The sequence below is a fragment of the Eschrichtius robustus genome, chromosome 20 (genome assembly GCF_028021215.1).
Source record: "Eschrichtius robustus isolate mEscRob2 chromosome 20, mEscRob2.pri, whole genome shotgun sequence".
Lineage (NCBI taxonomy): Eukaryota > Metazoa > Chordata > Mammalia > Artiodactyla > Eschrichtiidae > Eschrichtius > Eschrichtius robustus.
Genome location: NC_090843.1, coordinates 41,736,011 through 41,749,258, shown reverse-complemented (window position 1 = coordinate 41,749,258; position 13,248 = coordinate 41,736,011). Strand labels below are relative to the sequence as shown.

The window sequence follows — 13,248 nt, the reverse complement described above, 5'->3', positions numbered from 1 at the left end:
TGTGCTTAGAAGAATGACTGAAATATGAACAGTGGTCATCCAACTAATTGGAATATGAAAGCCTTATGAAAATAGATCATTTATTTATAAACAACAGGAATAAGAAGAGTTTACTTTGATTACCATTTGTCTTAGTCTCTCTCTTTCTTCCTGACCTTTTCCTTTACCTCACTCCAGTTCCCTTACTTTTCTTTCCTGTAACTGATTATAATTCAGAGCTAAATTATATATTTTTGTTATTTGATGTATTTTTAAATTAAAGTGGTAGGCAATAGCTTAAATAGTTTAACCAAGAGGTTAACAAATGAGTCTAAAAGTTTGATATTTCTCTAAGGAAAACATGCTTACATTCTGTCTATGTGTATAGCCCTAGATAGAAGAAAGGAGATAGCAATCAGAGGATTCTTCACCCTAGACTAGTAAGTCTACTACTTGACCCATTAAGTGGAGTAGACTAGCTCCCTTCTGAGGCTCCCTTGCATTCCACAGTGGATGGACAGATGTGTAAGCCTTTCAAGCAACACTGAATAGTACTGAAGAGATTGTATCTCACATCATCTCCACTCAAGCTGTCCTCTACTCAAATTGCAGCTGTTGAAATAACCAAGGGAAGATTAGGTTATCTCAGGCCAGTAGTATAGAGGGTCCCCCTACATCCCAAGTAAAAAAATTTAGAATTCTCCAAAAAAAAAATTTTTTTTTTTTACTTTACTAAATCAGATATAGCTTGACAGCCTGAGAAAATGTGTGCCAGATGGGCACACATGTAATGCACATACCTCTTCTGATCTAGAGCACAAATCTCAAAGATGAGAGACTATGTGTTCTAGAATGGCCTGGGAACTTAGATTCCCGTTTTTTTATTCTTTACCCTGCTGTTGCCTTAATCTGTAACTTTACCTGTATTCTTATTCAGAATTCTTCTTTCAGTGACTATATTCAGAAATCTGGTCTCAAGGTTTTTGTTGCTTTTCTTTTTCTCATTAACATAGTACAGGGTGGCAAACCATGTTTGTGACTTTGTCCCCTTTGACATTTTTATATAACTGAAAGTCAAGGGTACATTTGAAAGAGAAAAGAAGTTCAAAGAGCAAGTACAACCTGAGGAGGTGTATATAAGAGGGAAAAACTGAGGCCAGTAGACAACCCAACATTTTGATTGTTTTTAGCAACTCCAATCTTTTTGTTTGTTTGTTTAAAGCACCAGTTACCAGAGACTGTCTCTTTCAGCCAGCAATTACCTATTTGTATCTCTCCAACCCATCTGGTCTCTGAAACAGCATATCCCCCCAAATCCAGACCCTACATTTGGGTGTGCATTTGACTCAATCACAACAGAAGACTGCAAAACAATAAGTGAATTAAGAAACTTTGAGGGAGCATGGGGTGGGGTGAAACAAATAACTGATACTAACTATCAGGATAGTTCCCAGATTCCCAGATAATAATATAAAACATTATATCATACTTTGGTTTAATTATTACTTTTTATATTACTCTTAGTATATATACCTCTACTGTCCAGTTGGGTAGCTTACTAGCTACATGTGGCTATTTAACTTTAAATTAACTAAAATTACATAAAATTTAAAATTCAGTTTTTTGGTCACATTAGCTATATTTCAAGTACTCAGTAACTATATATGGCCACTGGCTACCACAATGGACAACGCAGGTAGAGAACATTTCCATCATTGTGCTGTCTACTGGACAGCCCTGGTGTAGACAGATTAAATTGGTCAAGTGAAGCAATACCAGCTTTCTCTAATATTTAGTAAACCACTAGATCTGTCTTTGTTCACACCATCTATTATAGCTCTTACCACATTTTTAAACAATGGATAACATTTATTGACTATTTGCTACATTCTATGTCTCTGGAACATTTCACAAACAGGCAATACCATTCTCAATCCCAGGTCTATCTGACTCACACCCATACTCTACTTTTCCCAAATTAGATTGCAGATAGAGACTGTGTCTTAATTGTCCTGGATTAGTCATAGTACAGTACCTAGCAGATAGCAGGAGCTCATAAGATGTTGACTAAATAAATGAATAAGCAAACTTATATAAATAACCACTAAAATATTAAAATATTTGTATGCTTCTTGGTTGTTAATTCTTCTTCACTGAACTGTTTCTACAATGATGTCATTCTTTAAAAATTACTATAACTTTATAACGTGCTTTAACATAAGAAGGACTAATTTTCCTATTATTCTTAATTTTAAAAGATGTCACTTGTGTAGTTTGACATGTTTATTCTTCCAAATGAACTAATTATTTTGTCAAAGTTTGAGGGAGAACTATGTTGCCGTTGTGTTTGGGATCATATTGAATTTACAGAGTTATGCGGGAAAAAATTGACTTCTTTTTCATATTAAGTCTTATTCAGGAACAAGTTATATTGTTTCATAAATTTAAATCCTTTTTATGTTGCTCCATAGAGTTTTAACATAGGTCCTTCTTATTTCTTACTGAATTTATTCCTAGTTATTTTATTTATTTGCTACGCTGAGTCAGAACTTTGTTTTAATGTGTTATTTGCCACCTAGCAAACATTCCTCTTTCTACCAGGAACATTTCCTTCTCTACCCTCAGTCCATGTGCATCTAGGGGTAAAACGTTATTCAGGTCTAGCCAACTAGGAACCACATTCCTCTGGCCATAGTTATTCGTTCAGGAAAGGGAAATAACCCAAGCTGGGCTGATTACAATGAATCCTGTGATTTATGTAAGAGCAACTGAGTAAAGTTACTCTTATTTTCCTGCTTGTTTTGAACCTGGGCAGATGAAGATCTGGTGCTCCTAGCGGTCATTTTGCCATCCCACAGAGCCTGAAAATAAAATCAAAATGAAAAAGAGTACAGCTGAGAGTTGGAGAAATGCCAGGTCTTTATGACATCTTGTGAAGCCTTGAATCTAGCTGTGTAGCCCTTACCTGAAGGGTAGCCAATAAATTCTGTTTTGCTGAAGCCAGCGGTCACTTGCAACTAAAAAATTCTTTAGTATATACTTTAAGCATACCTGCTAGATTTTTGGTTTGAGCCAAATTTGGTCCTACAGTGTCCAAGATGTATCCATCTAGTTCTACTCTATTAAGTGTATTTTAAAAATTAGGAATGAATATTGAAGTTTATCAAATGCTTCTTTGGGCATCCTTAGAGATTATTCTGTTTTTTTCTTTTGACCTATTAGTATACAAATTATGTAATAAATATCCCAATATTTTTGCTTTTTTCACTGCTGTTTCCCCAGGACAGTGCTAAGCTATAGTAAGCCCTCAATAAAATACTCATTAAATGAATTAATTGTTGTACTCAGTATACAAATATTTCACTTAAGATTTTTTACATTGATTACTAAGACTTATCTCTCATTCCTTATTTTAGTTTTGTCTTAGGCAAGTTTTGGTATCAGTGTTATGCTGTGCAAATTTTCCTTCTTTCCCTATGCAATTGGATAATTCATTTTAAAAAGCAATGGGATTATCTGTCTTTGTTTGAAAATGTTCACCTGTAGAATCACCTACTCCTTTCGTCCTTTTTGACAATCTTCTCAATTTCTTTCTTCTTAGGTAAAGTTTTGTTAACTTGTATATTTCTAGAAAATACCCAGGTTTTCAAATTTATTTACACAAAGCTTTCATAATTTCTTTTAATATCCTCTGTATTAGTGATCATTTTCACCTTCTTGTTTTTAATTTTTACACTGAGATATTTTAAATTGATTTTAGGTTTTCTGGACAGGAGTTATGTCTGCCAACAGAAATGCAAGGTTGTTTAACAAACATTCTGTTAGGGATGACATAAACATAAAAAGAACTTTAAGGTAAGGATTTTTCTTCTTTAAGTCTGTTTTTGGAAACACCTAAGAAAAGAGTCAAAGGGCATTTCAGTGGGGACTTCAGTGCCTTTAAGACAATGACAGCAGGCCTTATTCAGTATGCTCATTTTCCACTCTGATGTATGGCTAAACACAGTATGCCCTGTAGAGATTCTCCTCAGTGCAGTTCACACTGAGTGATTTGGGTTAAATAGATTAAGGACGTGCAAATAGTTTGGAACTATAACAGATCATTCTGAATCACAGCAGTGGCATGGAGACATTACTGGGTAATCTCTTGGAAAAATATGAAATCTGAATGACCAATGATATCCACCAAAAGAAAAATCCTTAATTTCACTTTTGCTATCTTATGGGGGTTCAGAAAATTCTTCCAAAGTAGGCACGTAGGGCGACACTTCCATCTTGCTACGTTAAGTATTCTCCTGCAGGAAGTGGTGTGAGAACCTCAGTATATAAATTATTGCTGCTTGAAATGGAAAAATAAAATAAAATTTAAAAGGGTGCGAAAAAGAGAAAATTGTCCAAAGTAGCAGTCCACCCCCTCACAGCTGTAAATTACTCATCAGTCGTTAATGTCACTGTAGTGAGCTGGAGCTGAGCCAGCCATCACCCTGGCTGCAGTGAAGCAGAATTTAATTTCCCTCATCTTTTCATTATAGGGCTTTTACTTCATGCATCAGTACAAGAGGAAAGACCAATGCTTTGTAGCAGGAATTCCATCCAACTTGACTCTGGAACAATTTGGTTCCAAGGAAATCAATTACTCTCAGTAAAAACAAGCAGAGGAATTCCTTCTTTGCCAATTTTCTATCAAAAATTATCTAGAGAGATAAAGGAAGAATAGGAATGTTTATTTTTGTATCTGCCTCACATTCTCTGGAATCTAGCTGTCCTGATTCATTAATATATGCTTTGTTCCTTCTGCACCATGTTTAAAGGCAAATGCTTAAAATAGAACAAATAGAGTGAAATATTAAAATTCCCAACAATTTTGAGTAGCCATTCCCTAATTTTTATAAAAATTGGTATGTTTTTAGTCTGTCAAATATGTATAAGCCTAATACATTAATAAACATGCCTTCGTTAATAAATAAAGCCTCAAAATTTACCTGGAAAAAAGATGTACAATGATCCAGGCAATTAAATCACATTACAAAATTGTCATAAAGAGCTCTATTTACTTATTGGTAGATATAAAATTTAATATAATTAATAAGAAGTTCTGTTACAACTGATTTCTTGAATTTGTATATATGATTTTTTTACTTGACTTCTTAAAGACAAGCTGAAATTTGAAAATAGGTTTTGCTCAAACTCTCCTTGCCCTCACTTAGTCATCTTTTCTGCTGTGGCTTCACATTTCTCATTTACTCTCTCCATTTATCTAGATATTATTTATGATAACATACGGTTATGATAATCTCTCACTCCAGTTACCTTCATATGGTTTCAAAATATGCCTGTATTTTTCCCTCTTTTCCCTACTTTTATTGATTAGTTTGAAAAAAAATTTTTTGCTTTTTTTTCTCTTGATACTACTATAAAATCAACCAGTGGGTAAACATAATTAGATATAGTATTTTGTAGACATTTTCTGTGAATCACTACACAGGAGAAGATTTTAATATTTTAAAATAAGTAATGCAGAAAAGTACTTACCCACAGTCCCTTCTGTGCCATCGGTTTCCTTTGGAATATAATGTGCAGAAAGATCACTCTGAAGGACTTCATCTGATGTGGCTCTGGCTAAAGCAGCAGCCAAAAAGGAAGGGCAGTTACTAAAAGAGAAAAATAAAAGGCTATTTCAGTAAGAATTAGGAACCATCACATTTTAAATTATTACTAATTACTTATTAACATATTGTCTCAAAACAAAATCATACCTTTAAACAATATTCACTGCATATTTGTTGAGAGCATATTATATGGTAGGCAGTCTGCCTAGGCACTGGGTATACACTGGTGAATAACACAGATATGGCCCCTGACCTGGTGGGGCTTACAGTCTGGTTAGGGAGACAGATGATGAATAAGTAAACAGATAGGATATAACTTAAAATTGCAATACGTTTTATAAAGGAAACAAATAGGATAGAAAGTATTAAAGGGAAGTACCTACCTAGAATAGTCAGGAATGCCATACCTCAAAGGATGAGAAAGATGCAGTTATGTGGGAGTGGGAAGCTGGGGGAGAATATTCCAGACAGAGAAAACAGCATGTGTACAGGCCCTTTCGGAAAGCTTAGTATGTTTGAGGAACCGGAAGAAGCCCAAAGAAGATAAAGTATAGTGGGTAAGGGGGAAAGTGGTGAGGAATAAGGTCAGAGGAACAGGAACAGGCCAGTTATATGGATCTTTTACTCAAAATGCAGGGGGAAGTAACGGAAGATTGTGAGCTAGACAGTGTCATAACCAGACATATTAATTAAAATATTACTTTGACTGCTGTGTCAAAGAAAATTGGACGGGAACAAGAATGAAGGAGGGTGACCAATAAGGAGACTGTTGTAATCCAGGTGAGATTAAAAAAAAAAGTGATTTTGGAGAAAGAAAATATAGAACTTGCTGATTACTGTATGTAGAGGTGAGAGACAGAAAAGAATGAGCCTGAGTCCTAGGTTTTGGTCTGAGCAACTCGGTGAATGGTGGCATCATTCACCTAGACGGAGAAACCAGGAAAAGACAGATTTGTGGAGGAAAAGGGTAAAGTAGAAAATAAGAATTCATTTTAGCCATGTTAAGTTGGAAAAATCTGTGAGATAGCCTTGTGAAGGTGTCAGATGGCTAATTATATATTTTAGTGTGGAGCTCAGAGATGTTAGGAAATTTGGAAGTCATGAACATATGGATGGTATTTAAAACTATGGAAATAGAGGGGAATTCCCTGGCGGTCCAGTGGTTAGGACTCCGCACTTCCACTGCAGGGGGCACGGGTTCCATCCCTGGGCGGTGGGGGGGGAACTAAGATCCCACAAGCCGCGAACCATGGCCAAAAAAAAAAAAAATTTTTTTTAAACTATGGAAATAGAATAGATCACATAGAGAAAACATAAAAAGAGAACTATTATGGACCAGTGACTTCTATGTGCCTCCTGTTTTCCCCCTTTTGGAATATTAAGTACCTTCCCAACATACGCATTGTATGTTGGGTAGTAGTGGGGAAGGGGGTAGATAATATGCCTCTTTAGTCCCCAAGTTTTCAAATCAAATGGAAGTATATTCAAGGAGCTGTCATCAAGAAATTATACCCAAGGAATATCACCTGGACCTGACCTCACTGAGATCCTGAACCTCAAGCCTGAGCCTGATGCCATTAAGGGATGAAACTTTGGGAGACTTTGTGGGCAGGGTGAGTGATTTTTTTGCATGCGGGAAGGATGTGAATTGTGCAGCCAGAACAGACGGTGGCAGATTGTTTTTCTAAAAAAGGTCACAGCAATATTTCTGGTCCTACATGCTCTTTAAGAACTTTACCGTTCCAAATGAAGAGGCAGAATCTGTTTTCCCTTCTTTGAATGTGAATGAGACTTTGATGGAAAAAAAATGTGGCAAGAGTGATGCTGTGTGACTTCTGGGATTTGGTCATAAAAGACTACATGACTTCCCCTTGGCTTTCTCTTCTCTCTTCCTCTCTCTTCCTCCCTTTTCTCCTTTTCCTCCCCTTCCTCTGCCATTCCCCTCCCCCTGGGACATGGACAGGTTCATGTGGGTGTCAGCTGAGGCTCCCAGTCAATGGCTATTATCAACTGCTCGACATGTAATGGCAAAGGCCTTCAGGTGATACCAGTCCCAGCCTGAGTCTTCCAGCTGAGGCCCCAGACATCCTGGAACAGAGATAAGCTGACCCTGCATTGCCCAGTCTTAATTCCTGGCCCAAAGAAACTATGAGCATAATAAATGATTGTTTTATGCCACTAAGTTCTGTGCTAATTTGTTACACAGCCATAATAACTGAAAACCCAACACTGAGAAGCTTGGTGGAAGATAAGGAACCTATAAATACTGAAAAGACATAGCAAGATAAGTAAAAGGTGAACCAAGAGAGTAGAATATTTGAAGAACAGAATGGTCAACTGTGTCAACACTACTGAGAAGTCAAACAAGATAAGGGAAAAATTAGATATTGAATTTAATAACATGTAAATAAATCATCACTGACTGGGTGCCAAGACAATTCAATGGGGAAAAAAATAGTACTTTCTACAAATGGTGCTGGGACAACTGGATATCCACAAAATAATCAAGTTAGTGTCTTTCCTTACACCATATACAAAAATTTACTCAAAATGGATCATAGACCTTATTATAAGAGCTAAAACTATAAAAATCTTAAAAGAAAACATAGCAGTAAAACCTAATGACCTTGGTTGGATTAGGCAATGGCTTTCCTAAATATGACACCAAAAATACAAGCAGCAAAAGTAAAAAAGAGTTAAACTGAACTACATCAAAATTAAAAACTTTTATGCCAGACTTCCTTGGTGGTGCAGTGGTTGGGAATCCGCCTGCCAATGCTGGGGACAACATGTTCAAGCCCTGGTCGGGGAAGATCCCACATGCCGTGGAGCAGCTAAGCCCATGCGCCACAACTACTGAGCCTGCGCTCTAGAGACCGCGAGCCACAACTACTGAAGCCCGCGCGCTCTAGGGCCCGTGCTCCACAACAAGAGAAGCCACCACAATGAGAAGCCCGCGCACAGCAACGAAGACCCAATGCACCCAAAAAAAAAATAAAATAAAATAACACTATAGAAATATTAAAAAAAAAAAAAGAATTGTAGTGGTAGTGGTAGTACTTGGGCATATAACCTAAAAGGATGGAGTGTTGTAGTCTGAGAACAGGATACTTGTGTGTATGATTTTGGAGCTGGTGCAATTTTTGTGGTAACAAGGTTTAGGTGGGACCAAGAAAGTGAGTGGTTTAGAAAGAGATAAAATTAAAATGTTTACGTTCTAAGTCCCCAAGGGGGAAAAAAAAAACTTAGAAAATTCTGTTTATCATTCATCAGTATTTTTCAAATTGTAGATTATGATCCATTAGTGGGTAAATCAATTTATGAATTGTGAGCAGCATTTTTTTTAAAAAAAGGAAATAGAATAAGGTGCATGAGGTAAAGCTAAGTATTCCAGATATATATTAAGTATATACTGAATCCTGATTATGATGAAAAAAAATTTTGAAAGTTACTGCCCTTTAACAATTATGAAATAAATTGATGGCATCCCTTGAAATCCAAATGCTCTATAAACAATATTACCATTTCTCCTTTCATGCTAAGTTAACTGAATTTTTCTTGATGAGTCAAAATCTTCCCTCATAGACCTAAACTCTTTGTCAGCATTGCTTGTCTTTACCTTTCATCACGCTTTATGTTGATTAACTGGACACATCCAGATATTTTGCCCAAGCGGACTTTTAGTATATAGTTATAACATTTACTTGGTCCCTTTGCTGTTTTAAAATTTATGTTTAAAAAAATCTGAAAATCTTTATTGCAACCTTGTTCCCAAGAGTTCCCCCCAAAAAGGATATCTTTTGTATAATTATTAAACTGTCTGGATCTCGGTTCACCAAAGGTAAGAATGTGAAAACTTTAGAGAATGAGGCAAGAACCATTAGTCTCATTAATGTGTCATCTGCAGTACATTTTTAGTCACAGTTAATGTAATTTTTTACTTTTTGTCAGACAGAATGAAAATATTTTCGGTGAAGTAGGGAGGAGGATTAGCTAATAGCTAGATATAAAACATCAAGCTAGACACCTCACCCACATCAGCTATTCCTACATGTCAGAAAGCTACAACACTTAGCATGAATAAGTTCTTATGGTTTTGACTCTGATTGAAAGTGATTACTTCTGAAAAATCAGAATTGCAAATATATTTTAAAACATAGTCACATCAGAAAATATTTGATCAACTCAAATAAAAGCTTATCATTAAAGCTTGTCATTTCTAAGAGAACTACCGAGAGAAACTAACATGATAATAACATAGCAAACTGCTTTCTTTCATCATTTCTCATACAATACTTGAAAGATCCCTATACAGCAGGTTTTAGAGTTTTAAAGTTTGGCAAATGTATTACATAGCAAATATCAGAGGAGGGCCAGTAATCAAGGCAATCTGGGGAACTGGGATTACAAATGTTACTATGTTGAGAACATTGCTGAAGAAGAGTATGATTAGAAAATTTTTAACTTTTGCAGTATGTGTCATTTTGGGGGACTGGCTCCTTTAAAATCAAATTAATCTTGTTAAGGCCCTTCAAATATAGTCCAAGAACACTCTTTTGCTATTTACTTGTATTAACAGATATTTCTAAGTGGTTATTACCATTCCTATCTTCAAGCAATTCACATCCTGTGAACAAGAGGAAATATGTTTTCATACATATCAATTTGTTACTTTCTTGTTTGTTTTGGGAATACAAGTACAGACTTTATATAGTCATAGATAAAATCTTTAGTTTATGTCTAAGTCATATACAAACTATATGCATAAACACCTTTTGAACAATGTTGAGATATCATTAGGGATCTGGTTAGTTTTAATTTTATTTATTTATTTATTTTTAATTAATTAATTAATTAATTAATTAATTTTTGGCTGTGTTGGGTCTTCATTCCTGCACGCGGGCTTTCTCTAGTTGCAGTGAGCGGGGGCTACTCTTCATTGAAGTGCGCGGGCTTCTCATTGCAGTGGCTTCTCTTGTTGTGAAGCATGGGCTCTAGGCGCGCAGGCTTCAGTAGTTGTGGCTTGCAGGCTCTACAGCGCAGGCTCAGTAGTTGTGGCGCACGGGCTTAGTTGCTCCGCGACATGTGGGATCTTCCTGGACCAGGGATCGAACCCGTGTCCTCTGCATTGGCAGGCGGTTCTTAACTACTGTGCCACCAGGGAATTCCCTGGTTAGTTTTATTTTTTAAGTTTAGTCACATACATAAAAAAATTCCACTTCACGGGAATTCCCTGGCAGTCCAGTGGTTGGGACTCCTTGCTCTCATTTCCGAGGGCCCAGGTGAGGGCCTGGGTTCAATCCCTGGTCGGGGAATTAGGATCCCGCAGGCGCAAAAAAAAAAAAGAAAAAAAATTCCACCTCATTAAAGCTATTTGTCAATGAATACATGAATGCATATTTGGATTTCTGTGTATACTGACTTTCTCAATGTTATGTATTGTGAAACAGAAATCCAGCTCTATTAAACTTCATACACTGAACTCTATAAACAAAGCACAGGGTCTTGCTTTAAGCTAACAATAGTTCTTCAGACACACAAAATAAAACTCAGATTCATAAATGTTCTGACTCTTCTTCCCTGCTGCTCATATTGGCTAGTGTCATCTTTATCCTCAGACTATTTATCTGAGTAGGTCAGTCTCGACTCCTCAATTCTATTTCAGAAATAACCACAGCCCAAAACATGCTTGGTGGAAGATTTTGAATTATAAAAATACAGTTGTATCCTAGTGACCTTGAACAGTTCAGTACTTTGTCAATGTTTATACTAGTTTATTTTAATCAGTATTTTCCCAAATTAGTCCTTTAAAAAGCCATACAGTATATCTGGGAGCAGTATTTAAGGGTGAGGTGGATGTTAAGTCATTGTTACAGACTGAAAGTTTGTCCCCCCCCACCCAGATTCATATGTTGAAATTCTAATCCCCAATGTAATGGTATTTGGAGGTGGAACCTTCGGGAGGTAATTAGGTGATGAGGGTGGAGCCCTCATGAATGAGATTAGTGCCCTTATGAAAAAGAGACCCATGAGAGCTCCCTTGCCCCTTCCACCAGGTGAGGACACAAGGATAAGACAATTATCTATAAGCCAGAAAGCATGCCCCCACTAGATACCAAGTCTGCCCGGGCTTTGATCTTGGACTTCCCAGCCACCAGATATGTAAGAAATAAATTTCTGTTGTTTATAAGGCTTCCAGTCTATGGTAATTTGTTAAAGCATCCCAAATAGACTAAGACAATCATTATGGAACTACTCAAATCATTATCATAATTAGTGGAGCATAGCGAAGGAAAACTACAGTACTGAGTATGTTCATGTCTTGTGCTCTAGATGAGCATTGATTTCTTTAGATTTCATAACAGGACCAAGTCATAGGAGAATCCCTAGCATTACTTTCACCTAATGTGCTTGCAAAAAATTTTTTAAGTGATGAAGAATAATTAGGGATCACTGTTGACTCTGAAGCCTGGACATAAACACAAGTGAGACCTAAAGTTTCTGCCAACTTACTTAATTGCTATTCAACTAACTTGTTGGAGACAGGTTATAGCATAAATATAAGGAGTTAGAAAGCTGGGTTCTAATTCTAGCTGGATAACCTGAAAAAAGACTCTTAAATTCTCTGGATTTTAGTTCCTCAATAGAAAAATTAAGAAATTGAAATAAAATAACTCTAAAGTCTCTTCCAGGTTTAAAATTCTAATTCTATGATTCTATTCCAATAAGGTTTTGAATTTGTAAGATGGGACAAAGGCAGTGTAAAGGTATAAATTAACACACTTCAGATCCAAACAAATGTTTTTATATACACCAGCAGAATGGAAATAAATTCTATATATTCCTTTTGTAAGCAATATGGGGATATTCTGCTTTATGTACTAGTGTCTACTTAAAAGCTGAATGTATATTTATTTTGATAAATATAATCAATCCTTGCAGTGAATCTACCAGTTAGGAAAGAATCCCTCAGATTTTATATATTAAAAGAAACAGGCCATAAACATCATATAAAATAATATTGTTACCAACTGGTTATGAAGCTCTATATTTCAAACAAAAGAGTACTATTTCTTACCTCTTTAAAAATATTTATTTACAAAAGCTTATTATTCTTTCTCCACTCTATAGGTTGACGTGAGTCCAATCCAATTTTTCCATTAGAGAAAAGGAAAGGAGTCAGATTGGAATTGAATATAAAAGCTGGCTCTCTTTCAGCACTGTATATTGCCATCTTGGTATAAAACAGGAACCAATAGATAAAATATATTATTCTAGCATAAAACATTTAATTTTCATTTATTTTCAAATATCATGGGTGGGTAAGTTTTGTTAGATGGACAGGATAGTATTTTAGTCAGATCTTTTTTCTAACTTGACTTGTTAGTATCTTCCACATGCATATTAAGACAATACACATTTTAAGACTGCCAACTGAATTCTTGCTATAAACCAAGCCAGGAAGCATTTTCCTCACAATGCCAAACCTACACAAATCACTAAAGACATTATTAGAGAAATTAGAGGTTTAAAAGTACATCCTTCCTGACACTGACAATGTGGGCGTAAGCACAGCACCCACAGCCGCGTTTCAGCAGTCTTGGCATAGCATTCCTAAGGTAATAAAAATTCTTGAAGGTGGGCAGTTTCCGTCAATTAA

General features: G+C 36.1%; 1 protein-coding gene across 1 annotated transcript in view; it reads right to left on the bottom strand.

Annotated features, from left to right (window-relative positions):
• Nucleotides 1-13,248, bottom strand: part of PPM1E (protein phosphatase, Mg2+/Mn2+ dependent 1E) — a 199,174-nt gene that overhangs the window by 15,795 nt on the left and 170,131 nt on the right. The window contains exon 2 of the mRNA XM_068530378.1: nucleotides 5,512-5,630. Within this exon, the coding sequence (XP_068386479.1) occupies nucleotides 5,512-5,630 (119 nt within the window). The remainder of the gene's footprint in view (nucleotides 1-5,511; nucleotides 5,631-13,248) is intronic.